General features: G+C 40.2%; 1 protein-coding gene across 2 annotated transcripts in view; it reads right to left on the bottom strand.

Moving 5' to 3' along the window:
• Positions 1-1,170: 1,170 nt before the first annotated feature.
• myo3b (myosin IIIB) overlaps positions 1,171-22,611 on the bottom strand; it is a 76,779-nt gene continuing 55,338 nt past the window's right edge. For both annotated transcript variants that reach the window (XM_032568788.1, XM_032568789.1), the window contains 4 exons: positions 12,106-12,206; positions 11,681-11,727; positions 11,171-11,325; positions 1,171-1,301 (listed from right to left, as the gene is read on the bottom strand). In XM_032568788.1, coding sequence (XP_032424679.1) covers positions 11,193-11,325; positions 11,681-11,727; positions 12,106-12,206 — 281 coding nt within the window. In that variant the 3' untranslated portion in view covers positions 1,171-1,301; positions 11,171-11,192. The remainder of the gene's footprint in view (positions 1,302-11,170; positions 11,326-11,680; positions 11,728-12,105; positions 12,207-22,611) is intronic.

The following is a 22,611-nucleotide window of genomic DNA, read 5'->3' as shown; positions in this document are numbered from 1 at the left end:
ACTCATAGATGATTTCTGTGAGCTGTAAGCATTAATAAATATTGATATCTTCCTTTGAGATGTTTGATAATCTCTACATATAATCTCCAAGGTTTTCATGGACCTCAGAAGGACTCCAGGTAAGGGATGAATTTGGTTGAGCAGGACTTTGTCAGAAATGACTATATGCTTGATTCACTGAATTTAGCCACTCCAGACTGTTACTTTGTAGGCTTGAGCATTTTCCATCCCTTGGACATAAAATAACATAAATTATTTTATTTTTTTTATATAACATTTATTAATGAAATGATCATGAAGGAAGTCCCACAGCTGTTGATTTTCTGCTTGTGTACTGAAAGATGTGGATCAGTTAGAGCCACCTCTTCTTCACACAGCAGTTTAGGGAAATACATTTTAGGCTTAAGGAGCAAGCAAGCTAAAAGCAGATTGGAGCAGTCAAAAGACTTCAATGTGGACATAAAGATTGTAATAATTGTGTAGTGGAAGGAATTAATGCGTGGTTTTCGACACTTTTTACAAATAAAAAAATCTGAAAAGTGTGGCATGTATTTGTTTTCAGCTTTAAATATAATATTCTGCAATCAAACTGGTTTCAAAAAGTCAATTAATAAATAAATTCCCCCAGAATAGCACCACAGACCTTTCATATTTATTTCTTAAAGATGTTGACCATCATGTAGTTTTTGGTGTTGTGCAACTGTACTCAGAACCGATGCCTTGCAGGAAGAAGCTCCTAGATTCAAATCCCAGCCTGGGCTTTTCCTCATCTTTTGGGGTATGCCGACTTCCTCCAGTCCATAAACAGTCATAGGTTAATGATTCTCTCTAAATTGGCCCTAGGAGTGACAGGTGTGTGTATTGTTGTCTATCCTGTGTGTCTCCATGTTGCCTTGAAATAAACTGGTGACCTATCCCGCTTCTCGCCCAGTGACTGCTGGACAATGCATGAATAAGTGGGAGTAGACAATGGATCAATGGATAATGTTTTCCACTTCAAAATGATGTACCACTTTGTGTTTGTCTATCATATTAAAATCCCCTAAAATCCATTGCAGTTGGTGTGTTAAAGTGACAAAATGCAGCAATGTTTGGTGGGTATTAATAGTGTAATGTATACTGAAATGTGTGAGAGGAATAAAGTGCATTATGATAAATACAATAATTGAAAACAAGATTTTTAAAACATTTATTGGGCTCATAAAAAACAGCAGTACATCTAGAAATAAATAAACATTTACAGTAAAAGTCGTGTATTCTTCAGATGTGTTGGGTCTGGTTCTGCTCCAGAACAAGGCAACCTAAAAGAAACAGAGGATAAGATCACAGCATCAATATTACTGTTAAACACCACATGAAAATCATACCATTGGTGATTATTGTTCCCATTCTACAGCTGTATGGCTCACCCTTCTACTTCTGATCCACAAAGGATCAGTGAGGAAGTGAGAAGATCATGACAGTCGGAGCAGACTGACAGCCAGGACTTGAGATTTGACAGAGTTGTTGGGCAACGCCACAACACGAACCCTTTTCTAACTTTCCATATTCTCTGGACAGTTGGAGGAAAAAAAAAAAAAACAGGTTCCACATCTGTCTCATGGAAGAGATTTCAGAGGCTGTGAGAGTGAGTGTGTGGGAGAGACAGAGACGGGGGAGAAACGGGGGAGAGATGCTCGAGGCTACTGGGTACTTGAGCCGCTATAATGGTGTCTCGTATGAGAAAACATCTGTGAATTTCCTCAGTGATCTACAACAAAGTATAACTCAGAGCAGTCACTCAGCAGACCTTTGAAGTCGCTGTCTGACAGAAAGCTGCCATTGTTCGCAGCCCCCAACACACAGAAACTCCAACTTTGGTCTCACTAATTTTCCCTGCAACACGATACTACTCTTCTGCCGCCCCGGCCCCTCTCTGCTGAACCTGTGAAGCTCAGGATCTCTCTGCATATGAGCAAACAGCAAAGCCCTGGCGATGTGCAGCGCCGGCCCCGGGTCACGTAAAGGCGGGACAGGTCATTTTACCTCCTCTCAGCCCACCCTGGCTGCGCTAATCCAGCATTAAAGAGGAAATCTCTGCCCCCTCTGTGATGATGTACAAAGTTCCTGCCTGCAGTGCTCTCTCAGGAAACATTACAATAAAAAGACATCACCTTCAAACTGAGATGTCACAGACGTAACAAGCCTCTGACGTTTTACTTCTCTCAGTGGCTAGGAGCAACAAGCACACATTTTCACACACGCTGTGTTATTATTATACAGCACCTCGCAAATGTAACTTTTCCGCATTTTGTCACGTTGCAACCGGACGCTTTTATGTGCTTTATTGAGATTTCATGAGCTACGCCAACACCGAGTGACGTGATTGCGAAGCGGAAAGGAAAGTGATAAATGCTTTCCAACATTTATTATAAGCACAAATCTGAAAAGTGTGGAGTGCTTTCATATTCAACAAAGTACATACTAAAATCTTTTTCTTTTTCTATGAAGTCTGACAAATTTCCCAGCTTATATTGAAGAAAGATATTCACACAGCATAATGCTGCCACCACCATGTTTCACTGTGGATATTAAGTGTCCAGGATTATGTCTTCAGATAAAGGTCAGGTTTGGATTCAGTAGGACTTACAGTATATTTGCCAAGTCAGGGTAAAAGGGTGCATGTCGCACGTTTCTGATATTTTTATGTTAAAAAAATTTGAAAAACACCAATTCAAAAAGAAGTGTGACCTTGTGTTGGTCTATATCATGAAATCCCACTAAAATTAAGCTTGTCTTTTGTAAATGTGGAAATGTTCAAGTAGATTTGTTACTGTTGGTATCTTGGCAAAATATCCTTTATCTGCCTGATATGAATTAAGTATTTGTGGATTCACCTATTCATGGATTTTTCTGTGAAATGTCACTCAACATTATTTGCAGAAAACTTGCCTATTTGAGGATTTTTTTTCTAAAATATTCTAAATAAATTGCAGCTTGGGAGCCTGAAATAACTCGGTGCAAAGTTACTTGAAACACTATTAGCTGGCTTTTGCAAACCAGCCAATCAGTGCCATTTATTTTCATTGGCACTGATTGGCTGAACCCCCAAGAACTGAGAGGAGAAAGACTATAGATGACTTCTGAAGTAGAAAGACTTCTGGGGTGATGCTTAGACTAATTTCACTGTGCATATTAATGCATATTTAGGTAAATTTGGTATGTGAATTATTAAAATTGCCAGTTCTAAGCTTTTGAAGGGTATTTCAAGTATTTGCTCATTTTAGCCACTCTCAGGTGACTGTGGTCCATAACTTTTGCGAGCTACGGGAAAACATCTTTCACCTTATTCTGCACCATGCATGGGAAAACTTTAAAAAGGCTTCAAATGTAAACAAAAAAATCTCTTTCTTCTGACCTTTGCTGATTTTTATTGTTCCTCTGGAGTTTATTTTTTGGGAGGAAACATTTTGAATAACCAAGAAAACAGAGTAAAAATCATCAGTCCAATTTCTTAAAGGCAAATAAGAGTCCTTAAGGGACAAACACACAGTGGCCCTGAACAATGTGATTATAGGCCTTTAACTAAGCTACGCCTTAGAGAGGGCAAGTAATTTCTTTAACATTACATGTGCATGTCTGTGTATATGTGTGTATGCAAGCAGATAAAAGAGAGAGGAAAGACACAGAATCCCTATCAATAGCACTATCTAATTTTCTGTTCATGTGCTGCAGAAAGTTTTGTAGGCCTCACCTTTCTCTCATTCAAAGAAAATGAATTTCCATCAGCTGTAAGCCATAATCACCAAAGGAAACAGAAATAAAACCTTCAAATCACTTTGTGTCATGATTTTACGTTTCTCTATTCGAATTGAATTGCTGAAATAAAATACATTTTTAAGACAAACTTATTAAGTTGCACCGGTTCATGCAATGAAAGATGACTGTAATAAAAACAATGGATAAAAAAATATATAAAATCTGCCCTGCAAAGGAAGGAAGTTTGGTTGAACACCAGGTGAAATTTCCTGCTCCTGCTGGCAGTGGCCAAAAAGTGACAAGCTCTCTGTGACGCATCCCAAACTGAAACAAGGCCGTGGTAATTCTCACACTGCACCCGGTCCAGCGTTTATTCAGCGGCAGCTGGTCCCACCATCTGGGACAGTAAAGCTGGGGCAAAACAAAACAGGGTCACACCTTCGGCCATGCCAAGTCTGCTTGTACCCCTACCTCGTGTGCAAACTGAGAGGGGCTCATTTTAATTTCACGCTCTGATTTGTCAAAGCCAATTCCAGCACCGGAGGCACAGAGAAAACTTTAAGACAATGCATTGCGCCGCATCACAGACTCCACATTCTGTTTCTGGTTTTCTGAGCGAACCTTTTGTTTCACTGCATCCATTTTTATTTTTAAAAAGTGAGAGGAAACTGGTCCCAGGTCTGTTTTACAAATGAAAAGGAGGCTGTAATTCTAAGTAAAACAATCAGCCACCTCCAAGACGAACAGCCGGGAAGCAACTTTTATCCCTGCACGCATGCGTTTTATATTCATGCAAATTTTCACAACAAAACAGCGCATAGAGCATCCTCAACAAACTGCAGGTGAGAGAAAGCTGAAACAAAAGCCACCGTAACCCTAATGGCATCCCTGGTCATTAAGCGGGCTTTGATGTATGTGCTCAACAGAGTCTTTTATCTCGTTCTTCCTCCCCTCCTCTTAGTCTTTGTGTCTCAACCAGGCTCAACCAGTTTCTTTATTAATGGCGTCTTTAGGGAATGTCTCTCTTGCTCAGAGCCACCAACATGCATCTGACATCTGATTGATGTTCATGTATCCATCATTAGGCAGCAAAGTGTCTCAAAGTGCAGCAAATGTTGACTTTGTACTGTTTTCAGCTATTTTCTTATCCCCTTTAATTGATGTTTGCAAGGAAAAAAAGTGTAAAACAGGAACTTGTCCTAATTCTTTGCAATAAATACAAAGTGCCTTGTAAACATATTTACACCTCTTGAACTTTTCAACACTTTGTAGCATTAAGACCTCAAACTAACATGTATTTTATTGGGATTTTATTGGGAAGACCAACACAAAGTAGCACATAATTGTGAAGTGGAAGAAAAAGGATGCATGGTTCTCCATTTTTTTGGTAAATCTGAGAAATGTGGCATGCATTTGTATATTTAGCTCCCCTTACTGTGACACCTCCAATTAAAATCCACTACAAGAAATTGCCGGACTGGTCAGGGATAAAAATAAAAAGAAGCTTAAAGTAGGTTTGAGATAGGAAATAGAAAATATTCCAATGTCCAATCCTTCACCGCATATTGGAAAGAGGATGGAATAAAAGCAAACCTACAAGGACTCGCCTGTCAGTATAAAGTAAAAGGAAGAATAAGAAGAACATTAATCTGCGAAGCAACCGTAAGACTCATGGAAGAGCTTTGGAGTTCCACAGTTCAGGTGGAATAACCTGAGTTTACAAATCTGGCCTTTTGAGAAGAAAGGCAAGCGAAAAGCAATTCCTGTAAGGAAGCCTTAAGAATAAAATGAACTTTTTAAAATAAAATAATACATGTGGTGGGAAACGTAACACTGCACTTCATCCTGAACAAACTATTCCCATTGTGATACATGGTGTTGGTAGCATAATGCTCTGGGAATGTTTCTTAGAGTTGGTGGAGCATGGCAATTATGAAAGAAAAGAGGAGAAGCTGCAGAGACTTGAGATTGTTGAGACAGTGGTGATGATGATTTCTATCCAGTTTGACTGATTTCACAAAGAGGAATGAGCAAAAATTCAAGATGTTCAAAGCGGGCAGAAACATATCTCCAAAAATTTAAAGCAGAGTGTGGCTCTCAGGAAGGCTAGATATTAATATGCCACACTTATCAGATTTTATCAGTAAAAAATGTTGAAAACAAGTAATTGTTTTCCTGCCATTTTTATAAGAGACTGTGTTGGTCTGTCGCATAAAATAAAATAAAAAAATACGCTGAGGTTTATGGTGTAAAACAACAAAATGTGGGAAACGTTTACGAGGTATGAATACTTCAGCTGGTCGCTGTATGCAATCACGAGAGTGTGAAAAATAATTCCAGCGTGTGAAAAATCAGACACATGTGAGCATGAAAAGCACGTAAACCGGAGGATTGGAGGAGGCTGCACGTGAAACTCTCCCTTTGAACTCTGAGTATATAGAAACAGGACAATGTTGGCCTAATCGTGCGCTCTCTTTGAAGTGAGACATCACTATTAGGTGAAAAGGTAAGCATGCTTTTTTAGAAAATAAAAGCTTTTCATCGCTTGTGGAGGCTGCAGCTTGAGCGATTTCCATAAAATGTGGTTTAAAAAACCCCTGGATAAAGCAGTTTGGATGCATCTTTAATGAACGTGCACACAGCCCATAAGGTAAATAGCTAAAATAGCAAAAAATAACACCAGCAGTAATGTTACCCACATTAAAGGAGCCCTATCCCACGCACCAGATGTTGTCAGATTTTAATGAGGCTAAAAACAAGACTGAGCTGGATTTGCAGGAAAGTACCCAAGGAAACACAGGTGCCGGGGCCTAAAACGCTGGCAGTCCCTCAGTGTCCTGCAGCCTCAACACCTCTACAACAACCCAGAGCTTCTGCTCATCAGGTCAGCATTTCATAACATTTGCCTTTTGCAGCACATAATCAGCCATCGGAGGCAATTATGCACACACCTCTGCTCACCTCCTCTCATATGCTAAAGCAGGCAATCAGCCAGGGGAGTTAATTTGGCAGAGAAAAACAGGGGAAGGAAACACCCTCTCTGGCACCATTTGTCACCACAGTCCAACCTTGTTATTCAAACTAGTGAGCCTATTTGAAATTCCTCTCTGTGGTAAAACAGGGCCGAAATAATCAAGGGAGCATGATCACACTTAATTGATTCAGTGTACTTTTATGACGCACTACAGGGTGCTGGGGTGACCTATTTCAGACTGCTCTTCAGAGGAACCAACTATCCCAGCAAGAGAGTAATGCACAATGAGGATTTTAATTATTCTGCGATCCTTGGTTAGGACCGGAGGTGAAATGTGTCTGAACTAACTGTGACACCACATTATAACTCTGACAGTATTCTGCTGTACGCTTTGAATTCCTGCAGCCTTAAATTTGATGATAAACCACAAAGACATGAGTTTAATTATGCAGGTTCACATAAAAAAAAGGCAATTTACAGATCATTAACGTTTGTAAAATTCATTAAATAATGTCTTAGTATGTGTGAGACATCACTTTAGTAGTCTATTACGTTGCACTTACAAACAATTACGGAGGGGTTTTCATGATTATTCCAATAAAATGTCTAAATTAGTCTCTGTCTAGTTTCAACAAACTTCTTGATATTTATTCAACAAAAGCTGATATTTAACTTTGCTGATTTGGAGAAATACAGTGGATCGTTTAAGATTCATGGTCAGTAAATTAATAAAATAAAAAAGTTTTACTATTACCCTAAATTATGTGATTTACATGTCTGTTCAACCGAAATCCTTTGCTAAGATTTTTACCATATTGCTGCTGTAATTTAAAGTAATTTTAATAAGATGATGAAAACATGCTGGAGACTTATCTGCCAGTTTGGAGCAAAGACTCATGCAGCGCTGCCCTTCATCACATATTGCTACGCTCCTTCAGTCAGCTGACTTACACTTTTTATTCCCACACAATACTTTTAAAATGCTACAATATTTCTTATCCTTTAAGTGTGTGTTTATTCATAAGCTGTTAGTTGTGACTTCATCTACTGAAGTCCAAGGTGGTCTATTGGTGCTTAGACGCACTGTGATATGTTAAAGTTAGTTATTTCATTGTTTTTTTAAAGAAGTCTGGATTGTAATTGATTATTTTTACTTCAACATCTAAATTTCTGACATTAATCAAACCTAAACTGGATAGTTATGCACTTAACAGGGATTCAGTTTAAAATATTATTTTAAGAAGTTAATTTAAGACGTTTTCTGGCTCTCAGCCGTAAAACAATGAGACAATACCCTGAAATCTGCTTTCTGACAGGGGAAATTTGACACGTTAAACTGTGATAAAAGTTGTTGCTATTCACAATTTATTAGCATTTTTGATCGTTTGCGTCTGTTTGGAACAGTGGGATAAACAGTGCTATAAAATGTGCAATTGAGAACATGTTTTTTGTTGCACTTAAATGTGAAAACTGGAAACAAATAATGCTATTGTCATGAAATTAGTTGATATTAGTTGGAACTAAAACAAATGAAAACCTTTTTTCCAACTTGAAAACAGAGCGTTCTAAAATCAGATGAGATGTTATATCAAGCTATTGGCTCTGGATTCCTGGACAACTTGAATGCAATAAAGCCAAACCGGGCTGGATGATTCCACACCACAGACTTTTACAGACTCTGATCAAAGTTTCACACCGATTACAGATTTTTTAACCTTTATTTTTAAAAACAAAAGGATTATTGGAAAAAAATGCTCCATATGGTGTTGTGTATTTATATATGTATTATTTTGGAAACAGCATGAATTTCATTTTAATTAAAAATATCTGGATTATGTTACACATTGTAGTTCTACATTTTTTTTCTGCAAACACAGTGAAGCCATGTTATTTCCATTCAATGTTATCATGCTGTGAGAATCTCATACTAGTTCATGCCCACTTCCTACACTAATATGGGGAATTATTTCTTCTTAAAAGAGATGTAGAAAGCTACACAAGTTCCCTTTACAAAAATTTGTGGCCGCACAAAACAACAAACAGCACAGTTATGGTTGGCAAATTACAGGGTCACGACCACAAAACTGGGGGAGTCACAACCAACTAACGTCCTAATTTTAACTTGCAGTATGTTTTAACTACTTCCACGCCATTAGACCTTTTAGTTCCCATGGCAAGTATAATTAAATACACATATAAATAGCCTATAATGTCCTCATGCACCAACCTGCATCCAACCCTCCCAACACTGAACACTTTGGGCCTCTTTAAACTCACCAGGATTCCTGTAAATCCAACCTAAGTGAAGCCAGTCTTGCTATCAATGCAGAGCTCTAATGTTTTTCCCGCTGAGCATAAGGAGGATGAGATCCTCACTCATACCACCCTACTCTTCCTATTAAGATCAAAATCTCTTCTCAGGCCCTCGGGTGTCAACAAAGGGAGATGCAGTAAATGATATGCAAATTGAAAAGAAAAAAAAAAAAAGAAGCTCCACAAATCAACTCGCCAGCCCTGCATTTCCGACACTTCACATCTTAAAAGGTTTTTTTTCTGTATTTAGGGTGAAATTCAAAGTGAGGTCTAGCTCAGCCTCTGTGAAGCTCCGTTTGGTGATTCTCTGCTCTCAGACAGCACAAAGCCCCTCTAACTAAAGCCAACTCACAGAGGGAAAACTCGTCGAAAGAGTTCTGGGTTTTGCAGGGATTTGTCTTTGGATCAGCGCGAGACAGGAGACACGAGGTTTGGAAATAGGTAGATGTTTCAATTTCATGTTAACACTGCTTAGGCTGGAGGCTTGCTGCGGGATGAGGGGCTTCTCGTCGGAAATGTGGAAGAGAACTGGAAAATGTTTGTTAAAGATGTAAACCACGTGGTGTTACTGTTTCAGGGAATGGTTTTACTCACACAGAGGAGGATGGGTTTTTTTTAACCTCAGATGTTTGGATTTATTTCTCAAATATTACATATTCATGAATCTATCAAAAAAGTAATAAGAATGTAAACGAATAACAAAGACATTAACAGTTAATTTCAGCCATATGTAGCTCTAGTGCAAGTGTTTTATTATTACAACTGATTTTTAACGGTGTACACCCTTCCAACACCACCACATGATGTTTTCCTTCTGTCTATTATGATTAACATGATCATAAAGGAACATCTGTGAAGTTTCACAGCAATCTGTCACCTGAGCAAAGCTTTGAACATGTGGCAGAATTTTATCTATTAATAAAAAATAATCGATCGATTTTATCTTGTTGAGGAAGCAAATAAAGGCAAAGAACAACTTTGCAAGAGTACATCTCACTATTGTCAAGCTATTCACTGGCACAACGTTTGTAGTAAAACAGAAAAGAGCCACAATAATGTAGAGCCGTACAGAGAAACCAGCTGGTGACCAGAACTGGTCGATGTTTAGCTTCACCAGTGACTCCCTGCTCAGATTTATTTTCTGATCAATGAATATGAAAAACTGGGCACTAACTGGTCATGCTAGCAACACTTTTCTGAGTAGAAGCATTTACTGGGGGAAGAAGATTTAATTTTTCACTATTATTAGTGTGAGTATCAGTTTTTAAAATGAAGCTAGATTGAGAACAGAAGACGTAAGAAGAATGTTTTACAGAAAATGTCCTTTATAACATTTGGATACAACTTTATTTAGGATGCAAGAGGAAGAGACTTGAAGTAGAAATTCTAAACTAAATACAGTAAAGTTGCTCTGTCAATCTTTTTGAGCCAGTTTTGCCATCTTAGGATGCCTTCACACCAGCCCAGAGCTCTCGTTCATTTGCCTAGAAAGTCTGGTTTGTTTTGAGAGATGTGAATATGTAGTTGAACTCTGGTGCAGATCAGAAAAGTGAACTCTGGGGCGGTTCAAATGCATATGTGAATGCAAACAGACTGGAGACCGCTCCAAAAGCAGGAAGCGTGCTATAGCGGAGGGCATTCTGGGTAAATACAACCAAAACAGTCTAAAACTAGCTGGAGAAATGGCTTGTAGTCTTTTGCCAAAAACAAGAGAGAAATAATGCAAGTTGTTATTGTTGTAGACTCCTAAGTGCACCATCTGGGTAAAAACTAAATAAAACTTATGAAGACTAGGAATTAAAAAAAGAAAGAAAATAACAGGAAGGCACAAAATTATTCATACCCCTGGCACATATGTAAAATATTTTCATTTGACCAGAATTTTTGTTCTTATAGTAAATAGGGCAGCCATCTACCAATAAAACAAAAGACAATGTACAAGAGCAGTGCATCTGTACAATAATGCCAGAAGAGCTACTCATACAAACTCAGAGCCCTTTGGATTAACAGAACAGAGCACAATGTCTGCACAAGTTGCTTCTCCTGCACCAGTTTTACTTGTTCTTTCCACCAAAGCACATCCAACACAGAGCAGTTTTTCTTTGGAGTGTCCGTCTGTCTCTGTGTCTGATGTGTCTTTCTTACCGGCTGACACTGATGCAGAGCTTCAGCGCTGACTGACGAGGGGCCCGTAGGAAAGGGTGGGAGGGGGTTCAGTCGCGTGCTCTTCCTCGGGGATCGACTCCACGGTTGACAGTAATTTGTAGTACTCGTCCTCTCCGTCCAGCACTTTGATTTGACTGTGATGTGTGAGAAGACAGGAGGGAAAAACTTGGATATAGCAGGCAGTGATGAAGTTTTTTGAAGCGAAAGAGGCAATATTTGCAGACGCAGCAGGCATGTAGTCAGGTGTTTACTCAAACCGTGTCATTTATAGTGCAAAGTAAGGTCTTTAACAATTAAAATGAACATCCTGACAATAGTCTAATGTGCACCCCCCCCTCTATAGTGAAGCAGAGCCTCCTCCCATATAAAAAGTGTTATTTTCAGCTCTCCATTTACATTGTAAGAAAACAACTCCATTTCTGGATTTTCCTATCCCACAACGGGCCTGCTCTGTTTAGAGTCGCTGTAAGTAGGAAAGCAGTTATTTACCCAAGTTTTCTCGGCTTCCTCTTGCTCCCCTGGTGATCCAGAGTTCTCTGAGGAAAGGGCCAAGAGCACACAGTCAAAAGATGAGCAGAGAGTCATTAATTTTTAATTCAAAGTGATTTTGTGTTGAATGCGAGCAGATGCTGATAATATCAGAAGTCACAGCATAATTTTTTTCTGATCAAAGGGCTCAAGTGAGTCTGATGAAGCATGCATCTTGCTCGGCTTTGATAAACCACATCAATTATTCACCGTGAAGGCAGACATCCTGACATGAAAGCAACAGATAAAGAGCATAAGCACATGTTCAAGACAAGAGGCAGAGGAGCGTGGGGGTGGGGCTCCAGGGTCTGGCACAGGTAGGTTTAATTGTATTATCATCTGGAACCAAACTCAGACAAAGGCCTTTATCGGCACTTTGAACTCACATTTAGCTGGTTGTAGTACAGGCTGTCTTCAGGGCTGTTGAGCAGCTTGGGCTCCTGGCCACGACGACGAGAAGTCCTCTGCTGCGGCTTCGTCACTGAACCTGAAACAGAGGAAGAAATGAGGGCAGCCATCCAAGCAGGCTAAACAACAACAACAACAACAACAAGCACCGGCATGATACCAACTATGACGACAGCAGCAGTAAGCAGAATCTGCCCTCGACTCTTTTAATCTGCATGACTGAAAAAGCAAGTGAAATGCTTTAAAATTCACTAAAATGCAATCACGTAATTTCATTGATGAGATGACTCAATAACAGCTTAATTTTACAAAGATCCGCACATATAAATCACTCAGAATTATATCTCTCCTCACAGGTGCACAGCAGGATGTGTTGGTATTTCTCATGCTGCTGCAGAGGAAGGATTCAGAGGTGAAACTCTGCAGCACAGACCAATCAGAGCAGACTTGTAGTAAAAACTAATTCACTAGGTGCCAACTATAAAGCAAACACAAATAATGTTACAAAAGTTGTAACAACTTTGACAAAAATTAATACTCAGGTTTAGTCCCTTAGAAAAGTATTAATAACGTTATATATATATATATATATATATATATATATATATATATATATATATATATATATACACCAACTCCTCGTAGACCGCACAGTTGCCCGAGACTGCAAAACCCGACACACCAACCTGTGCATGGCTTGGATTGATTACAAGAAAGCCTATGACTCAATGCCGCATACTTGGATCATTGAATGCTTAGAGATGTATAACATCAACAGGACTCTGAGAGCCTTCATTGCAAACTCGATGAAGCTGTGGAAAACCACCCTTGAAGCCAACTGCAAACCACTTGCACAAGTGTCCATCAAATGTGGCATATACCAAGGAGATGCTCTGTCCCCGCTACTGTTCTGCATAGGCCTGAACCCCCTCAGCCAAATTATCAACAAGACTGGATACGGATACCGACTCAAAAATGGGGCCAACATCAGTCACCTTCTCTACATGGATGACATCAAGCTGTATGCCAAGAGTGAGCGAGACATCGACTCACTGATCCACACCACCAGGATCTACAGCACGGACATTGGGATGTCATTCGGACTAGAGAAGTGTGGTCGGCTGATCACAAAGAGGGGGAAGGTCATCCGCACAGAAGGGGTCTCACTCCCAGAAGGAACAATAGCAGACATAGAGGACAGTTACAAGTACCTAGGTATACCACAAGCAAATGGCAACCTCGATGAGGTCACAAGGAAAGGAGCCACAGCTAAATACCTCCAACGAATAAGGCAAGTCCTGAGAAGCCAGCTCAATGGCAAGAACAAAATCCGCGCAATAAACAGCTATGCCCTGCCAGTAATCAGATACCCTGCTGGAATAATTAGCTGGCCAAAGGAGGAGATAAAAGCCACTGATATTAAGACTAGAAAACTACTAACAATGCATGGAGGATTCCATCCCAAATCCAGCACCCTGAGACTATACACGAGCCGCAAGGAAGGAGGCAGAGGACTAGTGAGTGTGAGAACCACAGTCCAGGACGAAACAACTAAGATCCATAAATACATCAGGGACAAAGCCTCAACAGACAATGTGCTCAGTGAATATCTCAGACAACAGGGAACGGAGGTTGAGGTGCCAGAGATGCCATCATGGCAGGACAAGCCCCTACATGGGATGTACCACCAGCAAATAACCCAAGTGGCTGATATCAGTAAATCCTACCAATGGCTGGAAAAAGCTGGACTCAAGGACAGCACAGAGGCCCTCATCCTGGCCGCCCAGGAACAGGCCCTAAACACCAGAGCAATAGAGGCCCAGATCTACCACACCAGACGAGACCCAAGGTGTAGGTTGTGCAAGGAGGCCCCTGAGACAGTCCAGCACATAACAGCAGGGTGCAAGATACTGGCAGGGAAAGCGTACATGGAACAACATAACCAAGTTGCAGGCATAGTGTACAGAAACATCTGTGCAGAATATGGACTGGAAACCCCGAGATCAAAGTGGGAAACACCCCCAAAGGTGGCGGAGAACGCCAGAGCTAAGATCCTGTGGGACTTCCAATGGTAATGGCGAACCAACCAGACATTGTCGTAGTGGATAAACAACAGAGGAAAGCCGTTGTGGTAGATGTAGCAATACCAAGCGACTGCAACATCAGGAAAAAGGAGCACGAGAAACTAGAGAAATACCAGGGCCTCAGGGAGGAACTGGAGAGGGCCTGGAAGGTGAAGACCACAGTGGTGCCTGTGGTCATCGGGGCCCTCGGGGCAGTCACCCCCAAACTGGACCAATGGCTACAACAGATCCCAGGAACAACATCAGACATCTCAGTCCAGAAATGTGCAGTCCTTGGCACAGCCAAGATACTGCGCAGAACCCTCAAGCTCCCAGGCCTCTGGTAGAGGACCCGAGCTCAGAGGATAAGAACCACCCGCGGTGGGTGAGAAGGGATTTTTTTTTTTTTTTTATATATATATATACTGTATATGTATATGTACATTTTTTTTATTTATAGCCACAAACCTTGGTGTGTTTTAGGAAAAATGATATTCCTAGTTTATATGCATATATATACAAATAAAAATCTAAACCAAGTTGCATGTTTTTGCACTTTCTTTACTCTGATGCCCTGAATGAAATCCTTATTGCAGTTAGTTACATTTAGTAGCAGCAAAACTGAAATATAGAGCTCAGATGCATGCAATTTAAACTCAGTATAAGTCCCTCTGTGTTATGAAGGTCATAAATGTCCGTTAGAGAACATTGGTGAATAAAAAGCATCACAAAGACCAAGGAAGGGAGAGCTCTATGTAATCAATCATTACATTACAATAGAAAGAGCGTGGCAGTCTACATAAACTGACTGTAACTCTGGAGGAGCTGCAGCTCAGGTGGGACGTCTATAGGTCTGATCTACAAATCTGGTCTTTTCTGGAGTCGTGACAGGATTTGTTGAAAGAAAGCCATTTGCGACTAATCGTGTGTGGGACATGTAAGAGTAAAGAAGATGTTCTCACCAGATGATGCTGCATTTTAATGTTTAGTTCTTCAGTTAAGGTGCAGATTGTTTAAACTCCTGGTAGATTTAGATTTAAAACCTATTTTCATTTCACCAAGAACTATTTTACCAGAAACTAAGTCGGCATGTCACCCTGAACACACCATCCTCATCTCCTTTACACGATTAAGCCAATAATGCTTTCTATGAAAGCATTTTTTAAAATTTAATTGAGCATACTGCTAAAAAGGAATCTATTTTTAAAACACTCACCATTTTTCTCAGTAACGAGGTTAACAATGATGTCCTGTAATTGCAGTGCAAGTCGATGGATTTAATGAGGCTTGCAGAGAGTTGTCAGGCTTTAATTTTTTAGTCCAGAAGCTGAAGATTAAATGTACAAATAAAGAGCTGAAAGTCATACACAAAATTAGTTTTTGTAATTAACTATTTGCCATAGGGAGTCTTGGTATACACACATGTCCAAAATTCACCCAGAGTGTCACATATTGGCCACTGGAGACAAGCACCAGCATCCTATGAGCTGCACTCATGCTAAAACAGGAATTTAATATGGATAGATGGTTGGATGGACTGGATGGATGATTTTGATGATGGTTTTCCACCCTCGCCCAACTTTGATTTAAAAAATCCACACATTACAAAATCCGAGACAGGAGACAGCATCTATATTTAATGCCCGATAACGTTTCATCTCCTTTTGGTTTTGGTGAAGACACGAGGTTTCTTCATCATCTCCTTCCAACTCACCATGTCTACCTTGACTAAAGCAGCATTTGCTCTTTCCATCTTAACACTACTTTGTGCTCACTTTGAACAGACCTCATCACATCTCAATCCTGCACATCAAAGAGCAGCGTCCCCCTTCACCCCTCCAATCTTCCCTCGGCTTTCTTGATGTTATTCAAACCTGCACGAGTTTACTAAAGTCACACTTAGCAAAAGTTCCTGTCAGTTCTAAGATATTGGCTAACTTCTACCGTGAATCTTATCTATCCGTGCCTTGGAGGCACTAACTGCCCACTGTGTGAATCCTTGTTACCCACGAGTATTTGAGGATACTTAAAGAATTTTCATAAATGCAAGGGAAAAAATGCTTTGGGGGTGGAAAGGGGTTTATCCCTCTTAAAAATGCATTGGGTTGCATCAATAGCACCTTCACTGACTTGCCAAAGTATTCACAAACCTCAACTTTTTCACATTTAGTCATGCTACAACCAAAAACTTATTTAATCTTCTCTAACAAACTCACAAATTAGCTACATTTATACGCAGGCACATGCTATACAAGCAACATGAGTAGGTACGTAGATGGTTGCAGTAAATTTTATTTGGTGGTATCTGTGTAAAAGGGGATGCATACAAAATCATGCATTCTTCACCTTCTGTTTAACAATTACACGACACATTGTGGTGGTCTGTCTTACAAAATGCCAATAAAACACATTAATGTTTGTTATTGTAAAAAGCCACAAATGTGAAAAAGTCAGAGGGGTGTGAATACTTTTGCAAGACTCTGTATATTTAAATCTAATTAAAAAATAAATCAGTTTTTAATCTTTTCATGCTACAATAAGAACTGGTTAAAATACATGTAAATGTTAATACGTGTAATATTACAATAATCATTCAATTCAGGCTCCGACAGCTTCATTATGAAATCCAACACCAGCTCAGTGTTAAGATAAAATGTTTGTGCAACTAAATATTTCCCAGTCAATAATGTGAATGTTACAGTCTAACCTGCTGTTTACCTCATAATTTTTGCAGTTTTTATGGTCTGATGTTCAGTTCCATATTAGCAGGTCTAAAGTTTCCTGAACGTGGCACACCTGGACTTGATGGAGGTCTGGGCGTCTCGAGTCCCTTCGATGCCTCAGAGGTGCCCATACTGATGGAGTTGGTTTTATACTGGCTAATAAATACAAAGTCATTATCCGCCAATGTCATTGTTACTTTATCTGAGTCATGGTTGTGGAGCAGCAAACCTCCCACAATGAAACAGAGGCTCCTCCGTTAGAAATGCATCGATCCTTCATCTAAGCTTGGAGATTCATGGCCGACTGGATTTCATGGTGCTTATAGTTTTGAAAATAAAAATAATACAGTGCCAGATCTAATGTCTGACACTGTAAAACATGAAAGTGTTTTGTACACTGCAAAAAATTTAAGTTTGAAGGGCACCACTGAAAGTCAATGAAAGTGACTTTGAGGCTACAGATGAACACACTAAGTCTGGACAAACTGATGATAATTGCTTGCGAGCTTTTTAAATGAACATATTTAAAATGTGCATTTTTTCCGGGTTCTCTGGATGGATTTGCAGCTACTTATGTAGAAATGTACTGTAATTCATACCACAGCGGAAAAATACTGAAAAGAAAAAAAAACACCATTAGATGATTTAATAAAAAGATGCTCCTCTAATGGATCTCCTTCTGCCAATCAGGTCCGAAGTTCAGCCTCACAATTTATCCGTTCTGACCTGCAGCGATTAGAGCGCGCTGCAGATCAGAGGATGGGTCAAGCCTCCCATCTCTCTGCCTCTGTTTGGGAAATCGCTGCCATTTGATCCAGGCCAGCCCCAGAGGAATGCTGCTCCTGCAGATATATTTCAGGCCGGGAGGCTGCCAACAGGCCTCTGGCATCGGAGTCCCGCTTGGACATTGGCAGGCGGAGAAAGGAAGGGGTCAGGCGGTGGCTTGCGTCGGGGGTTTGCTAAATGATGTTGGGTAATATCTGCTGTTTTGGGTGGGAAGGAATAATAGTCAGCTGGGAATACAGAGGCAGTGCATTTCATGCAGTATTGATTTCTCCATATCAAAAGAAAGCCAAGCAGAGTTTGCTCCTCGCAGTGAGAGACTTACATATTCTACATGTTTGCTCCTTGAGATAAAAAAAAGGGCTGAGATTATTTTTGTGATAGGTGCCGCTTTCATTTTCAAAGAGCAGCAGATGAGCTCTGTTATATCTCCAAATACCACTTTGAAATCTCTTGAAAAACCAGAATGTTTCTCAGAAACAACATAAAAGAGACGCTGAAAGGGATTTTTAGTGGAATAAATTAGAGATATATCGATTCACTTCAAATATCACGTGCTGCAATCACCTGACTATTCCCAGACAACCCATTTGGGCTTTGTTTATTCAGATGGAGAGAGCAGAGGCACCAAAAGGCATGGTTTATAAGGAAAAATCATCAGCAAAGGCCTTTGATGTCTAAATGAAGCATGTGCAACCCAGACCCCTCTCTTTACCTCAGCCTCTTCACACATGCACAGAAACACACGCACAAAACCAGACACAAATGCAGACGGCGGTCTGCACAGATATCAGAACCTGAAGAGGATTTCCAGAACTTCTCAAGGAAGGATTTTGTCATTTTGCACATTGCTCCTAAAGCACCGACTCATGTGCTTTAAATTAGAGGACAAGCTGATCAAATGTAGCAGATATTGCCGAAAGAGGGCACTTCCTGCATCTGTTTTCACTAACGCAAGCAGAGGATGTTGTTACTTACAAGCAATTTTTCACACTGAAATCAATCATCTGGCTTGACAGGGATTTTTTTTTTTTGGAACTTGGACTTCAGGAAAAATGTTCTGAACTTTGCTGAAGTGGATCATTTGTCAGATTTTTTAACAGAAGCCATTTATAACTGTGGCACAGAATCTGTGAAATAAAGTAAGTTAGCAGTGAGGAGAACAAGTAAAACAAGCCAAAAACAATTAATTTATGGAAAATAAAAATAATGTTTTTGTCTCCAGATTGGATGAATATCAAATTATTAACGTTGCAACTACGAATATATAAAAAAAAAACGAATAGGTTTTTGGTTTGGAAAAAGACTTAGTATAATGTACTGCAAACAGATGCATAGCTGTTTAATCACCCCTTGGTTCAATACTTCTGGCGGTCACATATTCTCATTCAGAATTGTATTTAGCTTCATTCATCTTCTGACCAGCTTCCCAGCACAAGCTGACAAAAAAAACAAAAAAAACATTCCCACAGCGTGATGCTGCCACCACCATGTTTCACCCTGGTGATGTGTGCGGATTTAGTTTTCTGAAACAAGTAGAGTTTTATATATAGGCATAGAAAGAAAGAAAAAAAGAAAGAAAGAAAGAAACAAAAAAATCACATTTTAGTCTGACTAATAGCTGTGTGTGAACATATTTGTCAACCTGAGCTACGGATCTCTGCAGCTCTCCCAGATTCCACGGGATATTTGTTTTCGGACTAACATGTCTTGGCAGGTTTGTGGTTCTGCCATCCTCTTTCCATTTCTGCATGATGGACTGAACAGTGCTCTCTTGAAGTTTGCAATTGTAACAAAATATGGAAAAGTTCAAGGTTTTTGAATATGTTAGCTAAGCGCTGTACACTAAATCATGAGAAAAATTAAAGAGCGTTAAGAGCAGAATTTTTGCACCTTGCTTTTACGTCTGGGGAGATTATTCTGCTGGAATTGTGATGATGAGTAGTTTGGAAGTACATCCTGTTAACTACTCCCACTGACATTAAGAGGATTATGTAGGTAGCGTCAGACAGAGGCAACTCCTTCCGTTAAGTTGAGTCTTTCCTATCCCCTCCAAATCTCCGCTGCCGCTACGTCGAGCCTGTAATTTGCCTAAAACTCAAGGCATCCGGCAGAGACGCGGCGATACGCGGAGACAGTTAGATGAATCAAAAGGCTGAGAGACAGCAAGAGGGTGGGAGAGTATTTGTCTAGAGAACACGGAGAGGGTGGATCATTTGTCTGACAGATGCGTGTTGATACAGTGATGCTGCTGCTGCCGCTGCTGCTGATTTGGAAGTGGTGGAAGTTTGTGGAGCAGCACCTGGTGGCTGTTAACCTTGTGGGACGACATGTGGGAAGTTGAGGGAGGGAAGGAAAACAAGATGTGGTTTTGAGTGTGACCTCGGTGTGGGTAAAAGCTGCAGCTCTGAAGCACAGAAAGAGCTCAGGGCGACACACAAAATCAATTCTTATTGACTTGAACCGTGTTATGCACAGAGGGGGGGACATAAGAATAACTCTAAAAGTCGAACTTCCGACGTATTCCTCTTCTTCTTTGTTGAACAACCAGGTTAACCACTTTCCAAGGCACAGAAGTAATTGGGCTCTGTGTTGTGGCTCCACTTTATCTGTCTCTCTCTTGACACGAATGTTTACCACAACTATAATCTGCAGAAAGCCTGTTAACATAAGTAGCTCGGCTTTCATAAATCATAAAGTCAGCTCTGACTGATCCTCGGCACCATCCTGTTTACCACGCTGAGCAGCATAAGCAGCACTCTGATCATATCTGCCACTTGCTAGCAGAAAGCTTTCTTTCTCCGCACGCTTCTGTGACTCATTTCCCCAACGTGCTGTGTTAATATTCAGGCGGTTGACAGGTGACGAAGGAAGGCGTCGTCTCATATGTGCGGCTTACATGACAACATGCTGTATGTGTGGCGTTTTTACTGACAAAACACGGGAAAATCAAAGGTTAGTGTTGCCTGGAGTACAAATTGCTTTAATGCTGTTTTTCTATCATAAAACACAGAAGTGTGAGCATTTATCTAAAAAGTGGGAGCGCCTGATTAGCTTGGTGTCAGGTTTAAAAAAAACAAATCTAACCCAGCTTAGTTGGATCACACGGAAACAACCCAGCGTCCGTCAGGTCACGCCCCCCAACCCCGTCTGTGTTTTACCATCATGGAGGCGGCTTGCAGAGTGTGTGTGAGTGAATGTATCTGGAGGGGTGGAGTAATTCGATTTCCACGGCTAATTTTCTGTTTCTCTCCACTGGTGTCCCGAAACAGTGCGGGTCGAGCTGCAGCCCGACGCGATCACCAGAGGCGACAGCAGGATGAGACGCAGGAAGGAGCCTGCTCTCCAAACATCTGGCAGGGGCAAGGCTTCCACGACTCGCTTAGAGGCCTCTCAGATCTGTGGGGATCAAAGCGTGCCCTGGGTGCCTGAGCCACCGTGGCCTCCCTCAACATATTCAAATGGGGTTTCCTGAAGACGCCACAAGCAGACCTCAGAATGTAAACGAGGCGGTAAAAGGGGCGACAATGAAAGCCTCGAAATCTGCGCACCCTTCACGCAAAAATAGAGTTAGAGAAGAAGTCCGGAGATTTAAATAAATCGGAACAGGCAAAAAAATGTTTCCATGCCTTTAATTCTTATTACTTTATAACAAAAAGAACGGTAATAGTGGTCGAAGTACTGGAAAACGTTTGGAGGATGACAATGAGAGAGAAGTATCCCATTAGGTCTGAACTGAAACCTCAAACCCCCAAGATAAATCAGGAGGGGTTACAGGATCACAGAATATCAGTCTTTACCACACGGCCTTTGTAACTTGAGGCCTAAAAGAGTTTAGCTCGCAAAGTCTTTTATTAAATGAAGCAATCAGTCTTCTTTAATCTGTCTCTTTGAATAAACTTTTTTTCCAGAAAAGTTAATTTACTTACAAATTTGTATTTCAATTGCTGCGATTAGAGCGTAACATTCTTATTTAGTTTGTGAAGAATTTTGCATTGTTTTAGCTTTATTTTAGGTAAATCAAGACAAAAAACATAACCAATATATACACCCACATAAGTCCCTTATTTGTTTTAGATGTGACCCAGACGTAAAATACTTAATGACCAAATATTAACAGCAGAAGACACTCATGTCAAAGCTCTTGGCCGATGAACATTTGTAGCATAAATGTGCTTTACCAGAACAATTTTTGTTTTTTAGTTTATTTTTCAAACACAACCCAAAACCCCACATTTGTTGACCTCTGACCCCTTTAGTAGATACACCAAACTGGTGAGCAACTTGTAAAAAAATCTGACTATTTTTAGATAAGTAAATGCACTATACCTTGAGAAGGTTGCAGTAACACTCTTTAGTGCAGAAGTTACACGACGATGACTCAAACCGAGCTTTTTTTCTAACATAAAGTTAGAGAAAGCCCAATAGATGCAAGAAACTATTTAAACTTGAACTGTGTTTTCTACAGAGAAATAATGGCTGTTCACAGTTTGGCCCAGTTGCAATCAGACATGCCTAGTGACTTGTTTTAAAAAATAACCAGTGACAAAGAAGGGCAATTTTTCTGGTGTTATTGGAGACTTTTAAAGGCTGATGGGACAGCATGAATCATTCTTACTCTTAATAGGCTGCAGGAGGTGCAGGGAGAATTGGATCTGTGAATTAAAAAAAATTGACAGAAAAACACTAATTTGCATTAACAAGGTAGTTTCTACTCATTTTGTCAACCCTACAGATTTTGCTGCAGATACAACCACATGATAAATGTGTAGACAATGATGTCATTTACTGAAATGTTGGCCATGTTGGCTACTGATTCAGGCTGCTATGAAATATTTTCCTTTTATATATCATCAGGTGACAGATGAGTAAATTCAGTGCAGTTTTCTGTCCCTTGTAACAATGCGATTTGCTC

Source organism: Xiphophorus hellerii, chromosome 7 (genome assembly GCF_003331165.1).
Source record: "Xiphophorus hellerii strain 12219 chromosome 7, Xiphophorus_hellerii-4.1, whole genome shotgun sequence".
NCBI lineage: Eukaryota > Metazoa > Chordata > Actinopteri > Cyprinodontiformes > Poeciliidae > Xiphophorus > Xiphophorus hellerii.
The sequence above is the reverse complement of the archived record's forward strand: the minus strand, read 5'-3'. Positions and strand labels throughout refer to the sequence as shown.